This window comes from Brassica oleracea, chromosome C2 (assembly GCF_000695525.1).
Source record: "Brassica oleracea var. oleracea cultivar TO1000 chromosome C2, BOL, whole genome shotgun sequence".
Classification (NCBI taxonomy): Eukaryota; Viridiplantae; Streptophyta; class Magnoliopsida; order Brassicales; family Brassicaceae; genus Brassica; species Brassica oleracea.
In genome coordinates, this window is record NC_027749.1 from 50,923,065 (window position 1) to 50,945,822 (window position 22,758).

At 38.0% G+C, this 22,758-nt stretch overlaps 5 protein-coding genes across 8 annotated transcripts in view; 3 read left to right on the top strand and 2 right to left on the bottom strand.

The window, feature by feature from the left end:
• Window positions 1–655, top strand: part of LOC106323084 — a 5,213-nt gene extending 4,558 nt beyond the window's left edge. For 2 of the 3 annotated variants that reach the window (XM_013761251.1, XM_013761253.1), the window contains one exon: window positions 534–655. In XM_013761251.1, the coding sequence (XP_013616705.1) occupies window positions 534–588 (55 nt within the window). In that variant the 3' untranslated portion in view covers window positions 589–655. Of the gene's footprint in view, window positions 1–218; window positions 247–533 lie in introns of those variants that run through there. The other variant, XM_013761252.1, reaches the window with a different exon arrangement.
• Window positions 656–2,438: 1,783 nt separating this feature from the next.
• Window positions 2,439–8,090, top strand: LOC106327358 (staphylococcal nuclease domain-containing protein 1-like). 2 transcript variants are annotated; one of them, XM_013765497.1, is made up of 17 exons: window positions 2,439–2,563; window positions 2,740–2,908; window positions 3,411–3,485; window positions 3,582–3,695; window positions 3,803–3,916; window positions 4,074–4,280; window positions 4,357–4,569; window positions 4,652–4,759; window positions 4,928–5,098; window positions 5,180–5,377; window positions 5,457–6,017; window positions 6,093–6,281; window positions 6,360–6,440; window positions 6,521–6,715; window positions 6,784–7,161; window positions 7,586–7,764; window positions 7,977–8,090. In XM_013765497.1, the coding sequence occupies exons 2-17, from the start codon at window positions 2,762–2,764 to the stop codon at window positions 8,029–8,031; spliced, it is 2,985 nt and encodes a 994-aa protein (XP_013620951.1). In that variant the 5' UTR covers window positions 2,439–2,563; window positions 2,740–2,761; the 3' UTR covers window positions 8,032–8,090. The 2 variants fall into 2 exon arrangements, with proteins under 2 accessions (XP_013620951.1, XP_013620952.1); XM_013765498.1 differs by lacking the exons at window positions 2,439–2,563; window positions 7,977–8,090 and having other exon boundaries at window positions 2,762–2,908; window positions 7,586–7,975.
• Window positions 8,091–8,377: 287 nt separating this feature from the next.
• Window positions 8,378–11,295, bottom strand: LOC106327296 (calnexin homolog 1-like). Its single transcript, XM_013765419.1, has 6 exons — window positions 11,114–11,295; window positions 10,951–11,020; window positions 9,174–10,303; window positions 9,029–9,100; window positions 8,829–8,939; window positions 8,378–8,754 (listed from the first exon to the last, which is right to left on the bottom strand). Exons 1-6 carry the CDS (start codon window positions 11,201–11,203, stop codon window positions 8,620–8,622), a joined length of 1,608 nt encoding a protein of 535 aa, XP_013620873.1. The 5' UTR covers window positions 11,204–11,295; the 3' UTR covers window positions 8,378–8,619.
• Window positions 11,296–12,457: 1,162 nt separating this feature from the next.
• LOC106325391 lies at window positions 12,458–15,526 on the bottom strand. Its single transcript, XM_013763446.1, has 5 exons — window positions 15,410–15,526; window positions 14,113–14,964; window positions 13,879–14,028; window positions 12,860–13,096; window positions 12,458–12,773 (listed from the first exon to the last, which is right to left on the bottom strand). Exons 2-5 carry the CDS (start codon window positions 14,956–14,958, stop codon window positions 12,642–12,644), a joined length of 1,365 nt encoding a protein of 454 aa, XP_013618900.1. The 5' UTR covers window positions 14,959–14,964; window positions 15,410–15,526; the 3' UTR covers window positions 12,458–12,641.
• Window positions 15,527–18,226: 2,700 nt separating this feature from the next.
• Window positions 18,227–18,904, top strand: LOC106324553 (glutathione S-transferase T3-like). Its single transcript, XM_013762504.1, has one exon. The coding sequence runs from the start codon at window positions 18,227–18,229 to the stop codon at window positions 18,902–18,904; it is 678 nt and encodes a 225-aa protein (XP_013617958.1).
• The last annotated feature ends 3,854 nt before the right edge of the window (window positions 18,905–22,758 follow it).

The following is a 22,758-nucleotide window of genomic DNA, read 5'->3' on the forward strand; positions in this document are numbered from 1 at the left end:
AAGCGGGCACATATATAAGGTTAAATATCTTGTCACATATTGTTATAATATAGAAGGTAAGACCAAAAAATTGAAAAAAAAGAAAGGGTCCAAAATGACTTTCATAGGTATTGATAAAATAAAACAATAATTTTAATATACTGGTTGATAACAGTATCACAAACCACACGTTATTGTTGACATGAAGCATAATTAAGCAGCTAGACTTGAGAATTAAACTGCCAGACTTGAGAATTAAGCTGCCAGGCTTGAGAATTAAGCTGCCAGACTTATAAGGTTTTATAAAGCTTTTATAAGGTTTTATAAGGCTTTATAAAGGTTTTATAAGCTCGAGTTTATTGAAGAGAAGAAGAAGAGAGAATAATATATTTTATTATATTGTCTACTGAGGTCACTTGTCTTTAAATACTTGTACCCAGATCCACAATTTGAATTTCAAAGGAATAGAGTTTCTCTCAGATCTACTTTCCCCTTCTCTCTCTCTGTTCTTCAATGTTCTTCATCTACATCTCTTTATCCTCACATTCTTTCACATATGACATGAAGATATGCATCAAAGGTCCAAAATGTTTTCAAGAAATCTTGTGATTTCGTGTTTTGGTTTGATGTAAATTATTGATAAAGAACCAAGAAAGGAGGTGACAAACTTTTTAGAGATTATTGATTTTTTAAAGGATAATTTCTCAAGTAGCTTTCACTTCAATCAATTACATGATCAGCCTAATTCTCTTATTCTGATTTTAATTTATTTTCATATACAAAAAACTATAGTTAAATGTCAAATCTTGAAATTCACATTTGGTTATTCCTACAATGGAATTTCATTGCCGACACAATGTGTATATTCCTTCAATGGTTTAATTACTTGATGAAGATGTTGATAAAGATGTTGAGCAGATTCACATCAAGACAAGGAATGTTTTGTTTTGGAGCATATATAAGTCCAAGCACAATCTTTCATTACAAAGATAGAAGAAGAAGATGTCACATTTATATTGACACTGACAGAGAGCAATATAAGTTTTGTCTTTTTGTCCTTTGAATTGAAAGAATCTTAATATCATTTTATGTTAATGATCGTGTTTACACTAAAAAGGACAAAAGCTAGTGAGTGGTCTTTGTCACTAATCTCTCTACTTGAAGTTGTGAAAGAAAGAAGTTCTCTAAAACAACATATCTAATTTTCTTATAATGGAGAGAATCTGAACAAACCAATTATACTTTTTTTATGAGCTGAAAAGATTCAGAGTAGAATTAAAAATGGTTGTAGAGCATTTTATGAAATGACGTCTTGCTCAAAAGGAATGACGAAACAACTAAAGCTGTAATAAACGTAAGAGGCGACTGATGAAATAAAAACCAATGAGATAATATGAATGAAATATAAGAAAAAGTTAAATAAATTCATTTTATTAATCAACTTGTCAAGATTGCAATGATTTTTTTATATATTTTGTTAATTTTTGTGGAATTAATAGAAGACTTATTTTTGGGTTCACCCTAGAGGATGAATTTCTAGGTTCACCAACCAATATGATTTTATTATTTCAAATTCGATATCTTTTAAAAAAAGAAACAAAATATTATCAAATTATATTATCTTTTTAAAATTAAAATGTAAAAATAAATAAATAAAAATAGTAGTAATTAGAAAAAAATATTTTTAACGTCGTCAGCAAAACATTAAACCCTGAATCCTAATTCCTAAACCTTAAATCTAAAACCCTAAACAAACCATTGGGTAAACCCTAAACTCTAGGATAAATCTTAAACTTTAAATCAAAATCACTAAACATTAAAACACCCAAGGGTTTAGGATTTAGGATTTAGGGTTTAGGGTTTAGAGTTTTAGGATTTAGTGTTTTTATCTAGGGTTTAGGGTTTACCCAAGGGTTTAGAGTTTACCCAAGAGTTTAGGGTTTAGGGTTTAGGGATTAAGATTTAGGATTTAGTGTTTTGCTGACGACGTTAAAAAGATTTTTTTAAAATTCTTTTTTGTGTAACCACTATTTTTTTATTTTTTTTATTTTAAAAACATAATATAACTTGCCAATATTTTGTTTTCTTTTTTAAAAGATATCAAATTTGAAATAATAAAATTCTATTGTTTGGTTAACCTAGAAGATCACCTTAGAGGGTGAACCCAAGAAATGATCATCTCATTTTACCCAAGTTAAATAATCACCTTTACTTTTAACATTTTTTAGTTGTTTTATTTTGAAGAAAAAAAACACATGTTTTTATTGCACTGGTTCAATATATTTATTTATTTGAATAAAAGGGGAAAATATGATTAATTCCAAATTAATTAAAAACATAACATTCTCATAGTGGCACTGAGTGGTAATACATTTGAAAGTACGGGGGCAAAAACGTCTAACACTCGCTTTTTTTTAATTCCGCATGATGTCCTCGTGTGTTATATATCTTTCATTCCACCTCCTCTGCACAATCTTCTCCTTCTTCTTCTTCTTCTCATTCTCTTCAGCTCCTTGTTTCTTCCTCAGATTAGAGAATTAAGATAGATTTTCGTTCACTTCTTCTTCTCCAGATCTAGCTCCAGGTTCGTTCATCGGAATCATCGATATAATCATTCGTTAGATCCAAAATCGATGTAACCTAATCCGTTTCTTGTGGATCGAGACGAATGCATAGAGAGCTTCGTGAATTCAATTTTTGCATAATTCAATTGTAATTTAATTGATTGATTCGACCTAATTTGGAAGCAAACCAATGCAGGTCTCTTAGCCAAGAGAGAAACATGGCAAGTGAGGACCAGTGGTTTAAAGGGAGAGTGAAGGCTGTTACCTCCGGAGACTGCTTGGTCATCACGGCTTTGGCCCAAAGCAGGCCCGGCCCACCTCCTGAAAAGACCATCACTTTGTCTTCTCTCATCGCTCCTAAACTGGTGAGTCTATTAAATGGGGTGATCGAAGAAGACGTCTAGCAATAATGCATTCATTGACCTTCCTTAGAAAAAATCATTATTCATGACGAATATTTTTTTCTTTTTATTCTCTAACATTTTTTTTTTTTTGGTAGAAAAATAAATAACAAATTAATTTCTCGTCAAATAAGGTCTTTTCATTCCTGCAATTTTATTGCTATATGTTTCTTTCGTATTCGTTCTTCTCGTTTTCCATAACGGTGACCAGTTGGATTAATTTTTTTCTCTTATAGTTTAAAGTTGGAGGAAATTAAAAAAGGCTTCTCTTTTTTTTTTTTTTTTGATCTCACTTCACTTTTTTTACTATCAAAAAGTTTCAATCGCTGTAGACAAACTGTTCAGAAGTACGGATATTGGATAAAGTAAATCACTTTCTTCTTACAAAACAATCTCATATATGCTTTTATGTTTAGAACGTTTTGCTTACGTGATGATGTTGTTTGGTTTTGTTCCTTGGTTTCAGGCTCGCAGGGGAGGTATAGACGAGCCTTTTGCGTGGGAGAGCAGGGAGTTTCTGAGGAAGCTTTGCATTGGGAAGGTGCTAAAAGCTGAAACTCTTTAATCATTTATGCTATGTGTTGGTAATTGAAATAATTCTTTATATAAAACAGTTTGTATTTTTGTTGTTGAGCAGGAGATTGCTTTCAAAGTGGACTACAAAGTGGAAGCTATTGGCAGAGAATTTGGCTCTGTTTACCTTGGCAGTGAAAATCTTGCTAAGCTTGTTGTTCAGAATGGTTGGGCTAAGGTGATAAAACCGTTTTAAAAAACTTCACTAGATAGGGGCTTGTTTATGGTGTATGATGCTTGTGTCAGCTTTCTGATATGGTTGAGAAATGCCTTTACTGTGGATAGGTCAGAGAGCCAGGTGGTCAGCAGAATCAGGATAAGGTACTTAAGCCTTACATTGAGGAGCTGTTACAGGTTGAAGAGATGGCTAAGCAGGAAGGGCTTGGCCGTTGGAGCAAGGTTGGTGCTCTCTTTTGCTGTTTCTCTGAATTTGGTTTGTGTCTTCATTACAAAGGACAAACTGGTTGGGCAGTCTTAAGTTTCTCTGGTTTTGACTTATGAAAGTTAGTATCATGTACTCTTTCTTGGTTTGTTGATGATATTTTACTTGATCCAGGTTCCTGGTGCTGCCGAGGCATCTGTTAGGAACCTTCCTCCTTCTGCCGTTGGGGACTCTGGGGATTTCGATGCCATGGGTCTTTTAGCCGCAAGTAAAGGCAAGCCCATGGAAGCTATTGTTGAGCAAGTCCGCGATGGCAGTACCATCCGTGTTTATCTTCTTCCTGAATTTCAGTTTGTGCAAGTATTTGTTGCTGGACTCCAGGTGTGTAATCTTGTTTCTTCTTCTTTATTTTTTGTTATGACGAGTTTACATTAATTTCATGATATATCCTATGTAGGCTCCATCAATGGGAAGGAGATCCACACAAGAAACTGTTGTTGAGCCAGATGTTACATCAGCTCCGAATGGAGATGCTTCTGCTGAGCCCCGTGGTCCTCTAACATCAGCCCAGAGACTCGTTGCTTCAGCAGTATCGTCCGTTGAGGTTTCCTCTGATCCGTTTGCAATGGAAGCCAAGTATTTTACTGAGCTTCGTGTTCTTAATAGAGATGTAAGGACTAATTGCAACAAATTATCTCACATGTATCTGTATCCGAAATTTTAATCATCTAAGTGTGAGCTGGATTTTGCAGGTTCGCATTGTTCTTGAAGGTGTTGATAAATTCAACAATCTGATTGGGTCAGTTTACTACTCTGTTGGCGAAACAGTTAAAGACTTGGGTCTGGAGCTGGTTGAAAATGTAAGTGGTCTAAATTATACAGTTATTTTGTTTTCGACATGATTACATGTTGAACTAATTGGCCAATCAAAGTTTGAGTTTGCCACAACAATGTACTTACACTGGCAATATAATGATTTGATGGTGTTGAATAAAAGTTATGACATTGGTTGTTATTCCTTTGCTCAGGGTCTTGCTAAGTATGTTGAGTGGAGTGCCAACATGATGGAGGAAGAAGCCAAAAAGAAGCTGAAAGCTGCAGAGCTTCAATGCAAGAAAAACCGGGTGAAAATGTGGTCAAACTATGTCCCTCCAGCTAGCAACTCTAAGGCAATTCATGACCAGAACTTTACTGGGAAGGTAATTGCTTGCTTGCACACGTTGTACACTATGTCCCCATTTCACTAGTTCTTAGTTCTTAATAGTTTGTACTCTCTTCAGGTAGTGGAAGTTGTGAGTGGGGACTGCTTAGTAGTAGCTGATGATTCTGTACCATTCGGGAGCCCAATGGCAGAGCGCCGAGTCTGTCTTTCCAGCATTAGGTCTCCTAAAATCGGTAACCCACGCAGAGAGGAGAAACCCGCCCCTTACGCTCGGGAAGCCAAGGAGTTTCTGAGACAGAAGCTTATTGGAAAACAGGTATTTGTTGCTTCGTGCCTTCTTACTTAAACTATCCACAAGAGAAAGATCTCTGACTTTTTCTTTCTTCCCGGTGTAGGTTAATGTGCAAATGGAATACCAAAGGAAGATCAGCCCAGCAGATGGTGCTACTACTTCTGGAGCTGGCGATTCCAGAGTTATGGATTTTGGTTCAGTGTTCCTACCATCTGCTACCAAGGGTGATGCAGCTGCAGCAACTCCCGGAGTCAATATAGCTGAACTCATAATCGCCCGTGGCTTAGGGACTGTGGTTAGACATCGCGACTTTGAAGAGAGGTCAAACCATTACGAGGCTCTACTGGCTGCTGAAGCTCGTGCTATTGCTGGGAAGAAAGGAATCCAATCTGCAAAGGATTCTCCAGCAATGCACGTCACAGACCTGACTGTGGCCTCGGCTAAGAAGGCTAAAGATTTCCTTCCGTCCCTGCACAGGAGTAGGAGAATATCTGCTGTTGTGGAATACGTCTTGAGCGGACATCGGTTCAAGCTGTACATTCCAAAAGAAACATGCAGTATCGCCTTTGCATTCTCTGGTGTTAGATGTCCTGGCCGTGGCGAACCTTATTCGGAAGAAGCTATTGCTTTAATGAGACGCAAGATCATGCAGAGAGATGTCGAGGTAATACGAGATCTCATTTTCTTTATTCCCTTTTCTCTATATATGAGTCTTATATTGTCTTTTTATAATCAACAGATCGAAATTGAAACTGTGGATAGAACCGGCACTTTCTTGGGATCAATGTGGGAGGGGAAGACCAACGCAGCAATGTTTCTTCTTGAAGCTGGGGTGGCAAAAATGCAGACTGGCTTTGGTGCAGACAGGATTCCAGAAGCTCATCTTCTTGAATTGGCGGAACGATCTGCTAAGAATCAGAAACTGAAGGTAACTACCAATAGATATCAATATATCTCCTACTTTGTTTCCAAAAGAAAAGCATTGCTGAACTGTTTGGTTTCACAGATTTGGGAAAACTATGTTGAAGGAGAGGAAGTTGTAGATGGTGGTTCTAAAGTAGAAACAAGACAGAAGGAAACACTAAAGGTGAATTTTAACCAACGAGTCAAGAGTTTTAATACTAAAAGCAAAACATTAGTTCACTCTTAATTGCCCTTTGGCTACAGGTTGTTGTCACGGAAGTGCTTGGTGGCGGTCGGTTCTATGTTCAGACGGTTGGAGATCAGAAAGTAGCTTCGATTCAAAACCAGCTTGCATCTCTGAGTCTTGGAGACGCTCCCATTGTTGGTTCGTTTAACCCTAAGAAGGGTGACATCGTCCTTGCACAGTTTAGCCTCGATAACTCCTGGAACCGTGCAATGGTAACTCATCAAACCTCTAAATACCCGATCCTTTAATTCTTCTTATTGTATGTTTACTTTGAAATCAGATTGTTAATGCACCACGAGGAGCAGTTCAATCTCCAGAAGACAAACTCGAAGTGTTCTACATCGATTATGGGAACCAAGAAACAGTTCCGTACAGCGCTATTCGCCCTGTAGAGGCTTCAGTGTCCTCAGCACCAGGACTCGCGCAGCTCTGCAGACTTGCGTATTTAAAAGTTCCAAGCCTGGAAGAGGACTTTGGTCCTGAAGCGGGAGAGTATCTACATTCGGTAACGCTGGGGAGTGGTAAAGAGTTCAAGGCAGTGGTCGAGGAAAGAGATACATCAGGAGGCAAAGTGAAAGGCCAAGGAACTGGGACCGAGCTCGCTGTTACTCTCATCGCTGTTGACGACGAGATCTCTGTCAATGCAGCAATGCTTCAGGTCAGTGTTTTTCATTATATACACCCAGTGTTCTAAAAATTGGTTTAGGCGGCCACCTCAAAATCCGATTTATGTGATTCAAATTGGTTTAAACCGTTGAATATCGGTTAAAATGGTCTAAATCGATTTAAATCAATTTAAATCAATCTAAATCTCTTAAATCAAACTGCAAATCACTAATTTATCTAATTTTCATAATTCATTAAAATAATTTTATAGTTAAGCCTAAGAAGTAAAATATGTAACATAAATGTAAAATCTATAAAAAATAAATTAATGGTTTATTAGCGACTAGACCTCAGCTAGGTCCCGAATAATTCGCCTAGTGGCTAATGGCTAATCTTTAGCGATTGATTATTGCATAGCGATTATTTTAAACATTGTATAAACATGAAGAGTGAAATGTGTTTTGGTATGAGAACAGGAAGGAATAGCGAGGATGGAGAAACGGAAGAGATGGGAGCATAAAGACAAGAAAGCAGCTCTTGATGCTCTCGAGAAGTACCAAGAAGAAGCTCGCAAATCTAGGACAGGAATATGGCAGTATGGAGACATTCAGTCTGATGATGAGGACAGTGTTCCGGTCAGGAAACCTGGTCGCGGGTGAGTTAAGTGTTTTCCAACTTTATGATCAATGGTGGGTTCCAAAGAGGGGATCAACCTTGTTCAAAATGTTGCTTGCAAGGCATCAAACTTTTTGTAACGTTTAGAAATTCTCTTCTTTTTGGTTTATAGATCATAAAGTGACGTTGTTCTTGTTCCTTATTTTTTGTTTGACAAAAGAATCTCATAATAATAAGTTGATGTAACTCAAGGTTTATCAAGTCCGACAACATAAGATTAAGAGGGGACTGTCATATGCTTCGCTAATGTTTTAAGAATTAAAGTTTGAGCTTCATCCTCTTTTGTATTTTCCTCCAAAGTTCATCTTCTCCAGGTAGTTAAATTTAATAACCGTTATTATAACCTGAGCTTATTAATTTAAATAGAATGTCGTTCTTATAATCGTTAGATTATGTTTAATGAAGACGTCATGGCCCTAAGAAATAATATGATTTTGTGTCATTGCTAAGGCCATGACTTTAGATTATGTTTAATGAAGACGTCCAAAGACAATAGTTACAAAAACTGCAACTAAGCAACATAAGAATAATTGAGATAGTGAATAACTCTAAAATGTCAAATGTTTCCACCCCAATTAGTGAAACTAAACAAAGAAACGTAAAGACACTTTTAGAATCTTTCTGGACTTTGGAGTAACCAGTTGCTTTTTATGAGAGTAAAAAACAAAGTCACAGAAACTACAATTTAGCTCTAATCCCAACTTGGTTTTACACCTCAAATAGGCTCTCTACGGCAGAAAAGACAAATTCCACACGAGTAATAATCAAAAATAATAATTTCAACATCTCGAAAACATTCCCTCTCCTTCTGTCATTCTAAAACACCACCACTTTTCTAATTGTCACGCCTCGGTTGCCTTTTGCGAGGAGGAGCAGCAGCTTCTTCCTTCTTCTCTGTCTCATCTTCACTCTTTGAGCTCTCTCCTACTTCTGGCTTCTTCTTCTTCTCCACAGTTGCTGCCGGCGCCGCCTGTAACAAACCATTTTAATTTTTTCACTTGCTTCCATATTAAAATGACATGAAAACTACAAAGGGAATATTACCTTTTTGCCACCGAAGATAAGCTTGATGAAGAGCGAGAAGAATACTACGACAATCGAGACGAGGACACCAATGGTTAAGTTTGGTTGTTCCTCAGCTTTCTCAATCAGTTCCTACAAAAACGACACCATATTCCAAAATTCACTTTAGGTCGATTCATCATAACATGCAACAAGTTTTAAACGAGGGAGTAGAAACTTACTGTGATCTTAGACTTGTAGGCACTTAGGAAAGAAATGTCTGCAACCTTGTTCAAGAGGTCGAACACAACCTTCTGCAAACATCATGCATGTAAGTATCATAACGAGAAGCTATATGTATAATAAAAGGTTTTGTTTTTTATTTACCTGGTAGCTCTTGAGACCATCTGCAGTGCTAGCAGCTTCCTCTTCTGCCTTTTGTTTCTCTTTCTCAACATCGAACTTCGGCTTCCACGTTGTCTGCCTGTAACTCTCAGCGACCTTCTCGTCTTTCGCTATCAACATGTTGTCAAACAAGATACCGTCTTGCATCGTCCAGATCTCTATACCGATTGCCGCAATGGGTTCGAAGTCAGGTCTGTCCAGCTCGAAGTAGTCAGGGTTAGGGATGTCTCTGGGCTTCCAGATTCCCTTGTAAGCAGGGTTATCTATCATAGGCGCACTCCATTTGCCCTTGTAAGCAGGATTCTTCTTCATGGGTCTCTTCCATTCACCACAGCCTGGTGCTGCTTCACACTTGGGGTTGTCAATCTTTGGAGCCTCCCACATACCATCTTCCTCATCATCCCAATCTTCAGGTTTGGTCGCCTCTGGGTCGTCCACCTCCTCAGGCTCGTCATCTAACCATCCTTCGGGTTTCTCGGCTTCCTCATCTTCGATCTCCATGGGTGCATCCTCGTCCCAGTCGTCAGGCTTCACGGCGTTAGGATCAGGGATCTTGGCTCTCTCATCCCAGTCCTCTGGTTTCTTGTCTTCAGGGTCAGGGATGGTCTTGGCAGGGATCAACGCAGGCTCAAAGTCCTCCCCAGAGAGTAAATTAGCCTTCTTCTTCTCCTCTCCATCAACCAGAATCCTAACCTCGTTGTCAGGCTTCAAGATGGCGGTGTAGACATGTGAAAGCTTGTCGTAAGGAACAGAGGGAGGGAACTTGAGGTGGTGCTCAACGTACTCGCCGCTCTTGGGATTCTTGTGTTTCAAGATGAAATGCACTTTGTTTGTGGCTCCACACTTGTCGGGACCAAACATGATAGAGTAAGGAGATTCACTGTCGAACCCTTCAGGTGTCCATCCAGCTTCCTGAGGACGGAGGTACTTCAAGTAAGCACCGCCACACTCAAGCCCTTCCTGGAAACGAACCTCGTACTGAAGAACAATGGTTCCTTCCTTGAGGTTTAGAGGCTCGTCAAGCTCTTTCACTATACCGTACTTGCGAGCCTTCTCGCTTACGAGAAGTCCGTAATCATCATGTCCCTCACTCTTCGCATGCTTCCACACACCTGAAACAGATAAAGCGGGTCTTCACAAAGAAGCTTATATACATCATAAAACCAACCATTCAACAACATCATAACATGAGGTGACAAATCTATACCACCACTAAATCAGATTTAACTTACAAACATCCATACACATTCTCAATTTGAATCCTCTATATGGCGAGGGAAACAACACATTACAACTCACTTCAATAACTCAACTCCGACTCAATCTATACTACCAATAAGTCAGATTTGATTCAAACATCCATCAACATTCTCTATTCATACACTATATGGTGAGGGAAACAACACATTACAACTCACTTCAATAACTCAACTCTGAATCAATCTATACTACCAGTAAGTCAGATTTGATTCAACCATCAATCAACGTTCTCGATTTGATTCTATAAGCATGTACATATTCATATACTTGAACTGAATATAATAGTCAGTTCAAGACTCTGGAATATCCGGTTTATTATCTTAAACATAATGTAAACCATTTGGTTATTTCCGGTTTAGTTTGTTAACACCGCGCATACAAGATTTGTAACAAACTTTGAGATCATTAATGAATATAAACATTCTTCTTCGAGAGGCAACACACTAAAATCATCATAATCCACGCAAGATCAGAACCATATACTAACTACAAACAATACCTTCGTAATCACCGTTCTTCGAAACGATCCAGCGACCATCAAACGCCTCATCGAACGATTCATACAACACCTGAACAGAAAAACAAACGAACTCAGATCTAAAAAAATCTTCAGATCTACGATAACATTCAGAAACATTTTCCCGAGAAAAATCGAAATCTACCGTATGATCGTCGCAGTGGCAAAGGTTCTGGAGCGAGACGAGGGCTAAGATAAGCAGAAGGCCGGAGAATAGTTGCCGGTCTCTCATCATCGGAACGGTTCGAGTAGATCGGAGAAGAGAGAGAGTTGGAATCTATTTTTTTTTTCCTGAAGATTTTAGTTTCTTCTGTGAGTGATTATATATTTAAATCCCGTAGACTCGGTCGACTGTGTTGTTTCCACCAATGAGATCGCTCGCCACGCGGTGAGAGCCAATAGATGGACGCCACGTCATACGAAAGAGAGGTATCCTACGTGCGTAATTTATATTGCTACGTATGTGCATGTTTATTACAGATAGTCTAACGTAAGTATTGGGCTGGGCCTACTATTCAATTTGAAAGTCTCTAGTGGAGTAAAGAGTCTTCTAAAAGCAAAATTAGACATGAACGCATTTATCCGGAACCTAAAAAACAAAAAGAAAATGAAGTTCGGTTCGGATTTAGATCATATAATACACGAACGGATTCTATATTTCTAGAACCAAAAAACTAAAACCGAACTGGAAATAATATAATATACACTTAAATTAACTGCATTTAGTTTCAAAATAATAGAATAATTCAAAATGTTATTTATAAATTAAAATACCAAAAACTGAATCTCTAATATATGTTATCCGAAATATTTTAAATTATCTGAATTATCTAATTTTTATCTAAAAATTTGAAAAAACTATATTCAGTGAAAAACCTGAAATTTCTAATTTTTAAAGCAAATTAATCAAAAAACCTAAAACCGAGCAAAATCTGTGGAGTAACTAGCAAAGTTGATTGATAAGGCTGTCCGGAACAGGTTATCATCTACCCATTATTTCCTCAAGCCGAAGCTGAAAAGAATTATGTGCAGATGGTTTGAAGCTCATTTCCACCACGAGTGATCTACGGCTTTGGAGCTCTTGAAAAGGAGTGATCTATAATTTTTTCATAGGCTTCCAAATTTGTTGATTCTTTAATAAGGTTCAGTTTAGTACACGCCTTATAGATGTACGTAAACAGTTTTTCAAAGATGATTAATAAATTTAACATTTCATCAAAAAAAAAAATTCTAAAACCGAACCGATAATGAATAGGATCCAAAAATGACTTCGGAAATTAGTCGGTTTCTAACTTTGTTATCTGAACCAAACGAAAAATCAAACTAAATCAAATCGAAACGAATCCTAAACATCTAGAACTGAAAAGTTGAAAAACAAAAAGAACCGAACCGGAACCAAACGCAAAAGTCTCCAGTGGAGCAAGAGTCTCGTCGAAGTCTCTATTGGGCTGGAGCTACTAAATTACTAATCGATTTGAAAGTCTCTAGCGGAGCAGGAGTCTTCTACATACCATTGACAAAAGCAAACTTTTTACACACATAAGTCGTAACAACCATTACAAAAATATAACACTAGTGGAAGAGTAACAAGATACTTTGTTATTTTAATATTTGGTATTAGAAAACGCCGAAAATTATAAAATGTTGAAGAAGAATATCTATAGTTTTACTTTTTAGGTACTAAGTGATTGGTAACCATCTTCCATGTTCTGTCTCCGGTATACCACGGCGGCTATTAGAACCACAACCGCCACTATCACCGTCATTGCAGGAAAGGCTAAAAAACTCACACTTTTCGCATGTGCCTGCAAAGAAAAAAAAACCTAAGTAAAGTAACAAACATGGTAAAAACCGGTTTGACCTAAACCGAGATCTGTTACCGGCAGTTTACCTGCAAGGAGCTCCCCGGTTCAGGCAGCTGCTGAGCAACCAGGATGTAAAAGAGTCCCATGACTCCTGTATGACCAATGGCATTACTGTAATTGAACTCCAAATTCAGTGTCTCTCCATTAGTCACTTTCACCGGTTCAGGATAACAAGATGACATTCCAACAATATAACCAGCTTCGTTTCCAGGTTCGTGTCCATTGCCATACTTCGGCATCGAAGAGCATATTCCCTCACCGTCCTGATCAATCCATAACACAAGAGTCTCAGTTTTTGAATAAAAAGTTTCGTTTTTGCATTATCTTAAAAACTTAGGTTGGGTGTTGGGTGTTTATAACCAAGCCCGAAATTCGAACTGAGACCAAACCAAAATTCTATCTAAACCATCATTAAAAATACCCAAATAGAGTCTAAGGGCATGATCATTGGGGGTCCTTGCTCTTGGATCCTTAATACACATATATTTATATGTATATATTATATATGCGTATATAATTGCAGGCTAAGGACTTTACGGAAACCCTAACCGAAAGTTGATACTTTCGGACTCGGGTTCAATCCAAACCAAACTAAAATCTGTACTAGAATCCGAAAAAATCCACATTAGTTAATCTATTAATGTTTTTTCTACATATGTTACGTTAAGATAATTTAAAATTTTAAAAATATTTTAGAATTTTTTGTAGTTTTTATAGGAATTGCGAATCATTATTTTGGAATACTTTTAATCAGTTTAGGTAGCTTGACAAGTTTTTAATCAGATTTTTGAATTTTTATATATTTTAAATATGTTTTTGTCAATTTCATTGATTTTATTTCCAGATTTTAGTACGATTTTTTAGACAATGGTTATAATTTGATTTGAACCAAACACATACGAAATCGATACAAAATCGAATCAAAAACCCGATCCAAAAATTAGTAAAATATGAATAAGACCATTGTGCATGATACCGAAAATTCGAATCAATCAAACCGAAACCCGAACAAGACACCAAACGTCGGGGCCTGTTAAAAACTAACCTCTCGGTACAGAGCAGCACCAATACCACCTGCGTGCTGGTGAGCTACTCCATAGACAATATACCCATTAAACGGTATCATTAAGCTCTTTTTCTTAACATCAACACATCCATCACCTTTAGTTTTGCACAGTTTCACATCATATTCCACCTGAAAAGAAAGCAGTTAAGACACCTTAGCTAACGTATTTAAGTAAAACATTAATAAGCAGAGATGTGAAAAGTCTTTACTGACATGGCAAAAATGTTCGTGGTTATCTCCCGTTGATCCTTCTGACCGTTCCCAAGAATCCGTAACATCTAGAATATAAACCTTAGCCGGCAACAAAACCGAGCTGTCCCAATCAACCCATCTCACAGTATACTTAAGATACACAGTTCTTGTTTTGTTTCCACGGTCGAATCCGTTTCTTAACCGACATTGAGTCTTATCGTAGCAGCAGTCTTGACCTCCTTTGTATCCATGTTCTAAAGCTCGACCATACTCATCAACCGTTACATTATAAAGATCACACCGACACTCGGTGCATCCTTGTCTATCCACAACCCCTCTAGTGTCAATAGCGTGAATATTTAGAAGCCATTTGAACTCATACCCATCAGGCGTCTCCTCCGGATTACCAATCTCGATCGCGTAAGGATCAGGAACATACGTCGAAGTCTTGCGTGTTTCTGATCCTAACCCAAAGTATTGTCTGACTCTATCCCTACACAACCCTCCGTTTCTAACGAGAATATAATCAGGACTCGAACCAAGATCCCTAGGCATGTCTAGCTGCGATAGGTTGAGACCTTTACGCACGTAGTAAGGGTGGACAACCCAGTGGTGGAGATATGTCTCGTGTAACGGGACGGGGTTGCCGTCTTGGTCGACTACTTCGGCGTCGAAACCTTTGAGGCCGATGTGGCCTCTAGGGAAATCGATGTCGAATAGGTAAGGGTTTGCCACTGATCCTGGAGTCATGACTTGTTTTGGTGAGAGGAAACTTGCGGACTTGATCTTCAAGGTGTAGCTAGGAGATATGCTTAACGCGACCAGAAGAAGAAGTAAGGACGAGATGATCAAGTAACAACGAGCCATTTTGTCCTGTTTCGATATCGTTATAGAGAGGTAAATAAATGAAGTAAAACTAATAAAATACGTAATCATGCATGGATAAACATCTCAAGATGGACACAACAAACCCACTTGAAAGTTTGAAACCTGATTTAACAACAAGATGTCAAGTTACAAAAACGAATAATCTAACATAAATCTTGTTTAAGCTCGTTGGGGCCGGATCTGAAATTTCAGGAGATATAAATATTTTTTCTAAAACTTAAATTAAAAAATTGCAATTTAGGAGCTTATAACTATATAAAAACCTCTATAAATTTTGGAGGCTAAAACTAATTTTGTATGCTTAATCTGAAGCTCATACATAAAGGGACGCAGAGATGTTAGATAACTTCCAGATTCGAACATAACTATTACGTAACTGTCTTCCCTATCAACGATTACAAAAGACAGAGAGCTAGGGAGAGAGATTTACGTGTGCTCGAACGGAAAATTGTCAGAACCAACTCTCTTCAATTCGATGTGTCGATGAAAACTAAAGTCTTTTGTCTTGGATATTGCTGTAATATAGTGTCTTACGAGGAACATTTCGAGACTTATCTATTTATTATGGGAACTGCCGTGCTCTCATATAACCCGCAGAGACGTAGGACGCTAGCTTTCGATGTGTAGCCAATGACATCATCGCTCTTGTCACAAATCATGTTCTATTGTTACAGTTACAATTCTATAATGAAAAATAAAAAAAATATTTATTAACTATTTTTCTGAGATGCCGATAGTTTTGCAAAATAAAATCATACTGAAGGTTGAATGTTCTATTCAGGAGCTGTCATGTAACAAACCACAAGGGACACGTCTTTACTAGAAAAAGATAACTTTTATTTCTTTCAAATGTCTTTCACTCTTCAACTTCTCTGTTGTTAGTAGTTACGGTAACTTACGTTAAGTTAAATGAAGCAGGTCATTTCCATCTTTCCATATGCTTTTATTCTAATGAAGGAAAAAAAAACAGCGATGTGGAATTTTGTATAAATAAGGAAAGTTCTCTTTGATTTTTTTTTCCACTAATTAGTTGATGTAGTTCACTACAAATTTAATTTGAATCCATCCACACACACTATCTATCGGTTTAAGTGACCGACTTTAATAGGCCTGTTCTTTTCGCAAATGCTGGCGACTAGCAGCGGCAACTGAAAATTACCCCTTTACCATCGGAAATATAGCGCCGGTGAGACAACCGAAACTTCCTTTTTCAGTCGCAGCGGCAAAACGCAGTAACTAAATCTGACGCTGAAAATATCGGCGGCAGCATCATCCCCTTTTTTCATCGTTGCGGCAAGCCGCAATAAATAAGTTTACTTTCAAGAGCGTTCATCTTGACTCCGTCAAAGTGTGATTTTGTTGCCGCGACTGCTAGTCGCAGCGGCAATGAAAAGAACAGGCTTAATAAAGATTAGAAGCTGCTTGGATAAGAAATGAAGTTTCCATACAACGACGTCTTTTGTTGCATGCTTCCAAGACGCTTACACTGATCACGACCACACCAACATACACATCTGTGACCTAACCATCCATTCGTCTCTAGAAGATTATGTCGTGCTTTTGAACACTAACGTCATCTAATCGTACCTTGATCGGGAAATTTATGTCGGCCCGTGAAGAATTGTGAAACTCCAAATCCACTTAAGGCCCAGTGTAAACATGCGTCATAAGAGCAGCATTAACCGGAGATCTTAACCCCCGTTTTTAGTCTTTTTTTATTTTTTTTTAAAAAAACCTAATTAATCAAGGGACGTCGCTTAATTTAGAGACAGAGGATACGTATCTTGTGGGACGCGTGTCAAAAGCTGACCTTTCTTTCTCTCTCTTGAAACGTTTCGTCTCTCTCTTCTCTTGTGACTCCTCGACGACTCCGTCTTCCAACGATGATCTCTCGTCGACCATGGCCTCTCCTCGACGATTCGATCGGTGAGATCTCTTTGAGGGAATCATCCGGCGTCCGTGTCGGTTGAATCGCCGTCTCTGTCTCTATCCGCGACGGCTCGGAGTCTCTCTATGTCTCCTCGACGACTCTGCGGCTCTCTTATTCTCCTCGGCGACTCCGCGGCTCTGTGACTCCCTCGCTCTCCTCGATGGCTCACCTCGTTGAAGAATCTCTCTTCAACGGAATCATCCGGCGTCTGTCTAGGTGGAATCGCATCTCCGTCTCTCTCCTCGACGACTCCGAGTCTCTCTCTGTCTCCTCGACGACTCTGCCTCTCTCTTATTCTCCTTGGTGACTCCGCGACTCTGTGACTCTCTCTCGCTTTCCTCTCTGGCCCGTAGCTCTCTTTAGGCCTTTAGATGTTGAGTTGAATGATGTTTTATGTGCCATGTCTTAGATGAAGCTTGATGCCTTTTGATAGTGATCAGATTAGTTTAGATGTTGAGTTGAGTGATGTTTTATCTTTTATCTCTGCGGTAGAGCTTGATGCTTGTTCTCTGCCAATTTCTAGTGTAAAGCTTGATGTTTTTGATGGTGATCTGATTAGATTAGAGGTAAATGCTTGAATCTATAGTGTTAAGCTTGATGCTCTTGATGTATAGTGTTTGTTTATGTCATTGTCTTTGTTTCTTAATCTTGCTAGCGTCTAAATCTTTCTTGTGCTGATTTTGTCTCTTGTATTTTCTTGTGAGATGAACGGATCAAGAGACATGTGAAGGTCTCTTTATATGGACGATTCAAGTCACATGAAGCTTGTTCAAAGGAGAGGACTACAACTGCAATACAGGTACAGCTTCTACCTTCGATCTTCTAGATGTTGTTAGGATTTTGTTTGTCTGAAATGATTGTGAAAGTAAGCCGGTTTAGAAATAAATTGATTGTGATTTAATGAGGTAGCTATATGAATTGATTGTGCATCTGATATGGTTAGATAGGATAAGTTTATTTTAAAAAAAAAGTTAATGAGTTAGCTAAATGTCAACTTGAATTGGTTGTGGGTTGTGATGAATGCGTTTCTTAAATGGTTCTTCTCTTCCACCTTTTCTCTTCCACCTCTTCCGTCTCTCTTATGTCACCTCTTCTCTTCCATCTATTAAAGACATCTCCCTCTTCTCTAGTTTTTCATCTTTCTTTCGTTTCATTCTTCTTCTTTCCTTCTCCTCGGTATGGATTCTAATCCATATAAAACACAGCCATCAAATTTTGTTGACCTTCTCAATAGTCAACAAGACGTTGTGTGTTTCTTCATCACAGGTTCCTCACTTTGGTGAGATTCCTGTAGAGCGTAAAGAAAGAAGAACATGAATGCCTACAGACGATCAAGTGCTCATATCCTCTTGTTTAAACACAAGTAAAGATCTGGTTGTAGGGAATGAGCAACGATCCAAAGCTTTTTGGCAAAGAATTGCCACGTACTTCGTAGCATCACCAAAGATTGCAGTCAGTGTAAGAAGGGAGGCCGGTCACTGCAAGAAACGTTGGCACAAGATCAATGATCTTGTTGGAAAGTTCTTTGGCGCGTTCGAAGCTGCAAGCAGAGAGAGAACCAGCGGGAAAAACGATAACGACGTTCTCAAGCTAGCGCATGAGATCTTCTTCAACAACCACAACAAGAAGTTCACTCTCGAACATGCGTGGAAAGGGCTTCGAAACGATCAGAAATGGTGTGACTTGTCAAGTTCTAAAACGGAGAGTAGCTGTAAAAGGAGGAATCTCGACGACAGCGCACAATCATCAACCTCTCAAGCCTCTAAATCCATGACTGATCGTCTCCCGGGTGTTAAGGCAGCTAAGGCCAACGGTAAGAAGAGAAAGCCAAAGGAAAGGCTGTCTGCGTTTGAGGGTATGTGGAGCATCAGGCAGGAGGATTTGGCTATCAAGAAAAGGCTCTCGAAGATGAAGCTCCTTGATAGCTTAATTGCAAAAGTTGAGCCGCTAGCCGAGTATGAAGAAGCCTTGAAAAAGAAACTCATCAATGAGTAATTCTCTAATTAGGTCAAGTGTCAGTTAACCTTGTAATTTAAGTTGTTGTTTGTTGCTTCTCTGTCGCTAAGTGTAAGTTTAAGTTGTGGTTTGTTGATAGAAATAGTCACATTGTTCTTGCATTGGTTTGCATTGGTTTGGTACATGCCTTGCTTTGTTCTTGCATTGGTTTTGTACTTGTCTTGCTTCTCTATCGCTTGTGAACTTATGTTCTTGTTTTTGTTTTTCAGGTCATAAGTGAAGGAGTGTAGCTATGTTAACGGGGCTGTTGGAGTTTAGCAATGTCACGGGGCTGTTGAAGTTTAGCATTGTCACGGGCTGTTGAAGTATTTCGGTGTCACAAGATCTTCTCAGTGTCACGGGCTGTTGGGGTTTAGCATTGTCACGGGCTGTTGGAGTCAGTATGTGGTTTTGTATTCTTGTAGTCACGGGAGCCAGTCTCATGGTCTTGTAGCTTTGTAGTCACGGGGTATGTTATTCTTATAAGTCACGGGAGTTCTTGTAGTTGTTGTAAGCATTGTAGTCACCTTCTCTATATAAATTATTATCACCACTCAACTTCGGTCATCCATCTTCTCTTCTTCCCTTGATCATCCATCTTCTCTTCTTCCCTTCTCCTCCTATCTATGATATAACAACGTAAACAATATAAACCCATATTTTCCAACAAATTTGATCATCCATTTCCAACAAATTGTCCAACAAATTTGATCATCCATTTCCTTTTCTTCCCTTCTCTAGTTCTCAATATAAACCCATATTTTGATCATCCGTTAATCACCTTTTCTTTATTTTGATCACAAATTTTAAACACAATTTTCTAAATAAAATTCTACATTTTCATCGAGTAAATGGCATTTGGTTCTTATAACCCTTTTGATGGATCAGATGATGACCATTTTGATCAGTATTTTGATCAAACTTTCGATCAGTATTTCGATCAAACGTTCGAGGATTTTACCAACGATTATGGTAATCAAGAAGAAGAAAAGAAAAAAAATTAAAAAAGGGGTCTATATCGAAAGAAACCGGGAAGAAGGCGATCTACGGTTATGGAATGATTATTTCTCTGAAACTCCAACATACCCTGGTAATCTATTCCGACGACGATTTAGAATGAACAAGCCATTGTTCATGCATATTGTTGATCGACTCTCCAACGAAGTTCACTTCTTTCGCCAAAAGAAAGATGGTCTTGGAAGGCTTAGTCTCTCAGCACTCCAAAAGTGTTTAGCGGCCATTCGTCTCTTGACATACGATAGTGCGACTGATACAGTCGACGAATACCTCCGTCTCGGTGAAACTACAGCTTGGTCATGTTTGGAGAATTTTGTGGAAGGAATAATTTATTTGCTCGGCGATGAGTACCTAAGGAGACCAACACCGGCTGATCTTCAACGTCTACTTGATATTGGCGAGCATCGTGGATTTTCCGGGATGATAGGAAGCATCGATTATGCATTGGGAGTGGAAGAATTGTCCCACCGCTTGGAAAGGGCAACATTCTCGTGGTTCGGGTAAACCTACCATCGTTTTAGAGGCGGTTGCTTCGTATGATCTCTGGATATGACATGCGTTTTTTGGACTTCCAGGTACCTTAAATGATATCAATGCTCTTGATCGCTCACCTGTTTTTGATGACATAATAAATGGTCAAGCTCCGCAAGTCACTTACTCTGTCAATGGAAGAGAGTATAATATGGCTTATTATCCCACCGATGGTATTTATCCGAAATGGGCAACTTTTATCCAATCTATTCCGATACCACAAGGACCAAAGCCATTTTATTTGCTCAACGTCAAGAAGCTGTCCGCAAAGATGTCGAGTGCGCTTTTGGAGTCTTGCAAGCTCGCTTTGCCATAGTTAAAAATCTGGCACTTTTTTGGGATAAAGACAAAATTGACAAGATTATGAGAGCAGATATCATACTCCATAATATGATAGTAGAAGACGAACGAGATGGCTACACTCAATTTGATGTTTCAGAGTTTCAACAAGGAGAAGACACCGGAAGTTCACATGTCGATCTCACGTATTCTACAGATATGCCTACCAATATCGCCAATATGATGGGTGTTCGAACTAGAATTCGTGATAGACAAATGCATCAACAACTCAAAGCTGATCTAGTTGAAAATATATGGCAAAAATTTGGACGTGATGAAGACAACATCTGATCTCGGATGCATCTTTCTATTTTTATTGTACTTTTACTAATCTATGTTTTAAGTTTTATATTTAAATCTATGTTTAAAATGTTATCTTTTTAATGTTTTATTTAATAAAAAATTTATATTTAAAATTTTTTTAAACTTTTTTTTTAAGAACCCCAAAATAAGAGACTTGCATTGGAGGCGCTAAATTTCCAGGTCTCTTGATTAGGTTTCTTAACCTCACATTTATTGCTTAATACTATTAAAGAAATCACAAGAGACCCTAAGAGGAGATTTAGGATAATCATGCTAACTTATTCTTGTGAGGTCGATTAATTTATAATTTAATTGCTTTTTCTTTTCCTTTTTGTAGTTTAGCTGTATATTAAATCATTTTTAAAATTTTATTTAAGAATGATATAATATTGGAAAATAGGGTAGTAATAGGGGGGTTAGAGCACATTATTAACCTTTTGAGGATTCTAAAACTCCCAACAGTTAAATAACAGTGGTAAGAACAGTATTAGAGTCGCAAGTCGAAATGATGAACATGATGCCATATAATAATAATAAAACAAATATATATAATAATAATGTACTAATGCTGCAGTCAACAAATAAAGAAGATGAGTATATTAACATCTTTATTATTAATTTATTATATAGTCTAGGAAAATTAAAATTTCAAATCACATATTAAGTCATTTTCATTTTTTTATAAATTAAGGCAAGTATAATATTGGAAAATAGGGTTGTAACAGGGGATTTAGAACACACTGTTCAATATTTTCAGGATTCTAAAACTCCAACAGTTTACTAACAGAGTAAAAACAGTATTTTGACCCAAAAAAAAAGAAGTAAAAACAGTATTAGAGTCGCAAGTCGCAATGTTGAACATGATGATATATCATAATTATACATAACAATACATATGTAGTTGCTCAAAAAAAAAAACAATACATATGTAATGTCGTACTAATGCTGCAAATTAACATAAAATAATTTGAAAATGAGAGAAAAGACAAAGAAAAGGTAAGAGGAAACTGAGGGACTGATGAGAAGGAGAGAGGAGGATGCTAGGGCTGTGAGAGAGACGGTCAAATAAAACAGACTGAGCTTTAAGATGGCAGACTCTCAGAACTCCGACCTGACCTGTCGTTTCCTCATTGGCTACCTTTCCACGTTAAAGTTTTCTTATCGGCTCAAACGGCTTTGTTTCTTGCGATCACTGTTTATTGACAAGGCTTACTTAACTAGGATTGTTCTTTTTTTTTTTTCCGTCAAGTTGGATTTTATTAGAACAACACAACAAGGAATACAAGGTCTACTACAAGAGGTGAAGGAAAAGGTAGGAATCCTTAGCAACTAATCCCATAAGAAGGGAGTCTAAATCCCATAGGAAGGGAACCTAAATCCCATAAGAAGGGAAGCACAAACCCAAACAACGGGTGACATACATAACCGATTACGAACACTAGATTGGTCTTCAGTCTTGCATCCAGCCTTGAAAACAAACCTTGGGACTAGAGATAAGACTTCTGAGCTTGAGGAGCCGGTCCCCTTGCCGCGAACTACGCATGAGAGAAACATCAATGCAAAGGCTTTCACAACAGCATAAGACTAATAATACATCACTACAAGAAAACAGCGATATTCTGACGGACATTCCGACGGAAAATGAAATCCTCGGAATATACCGA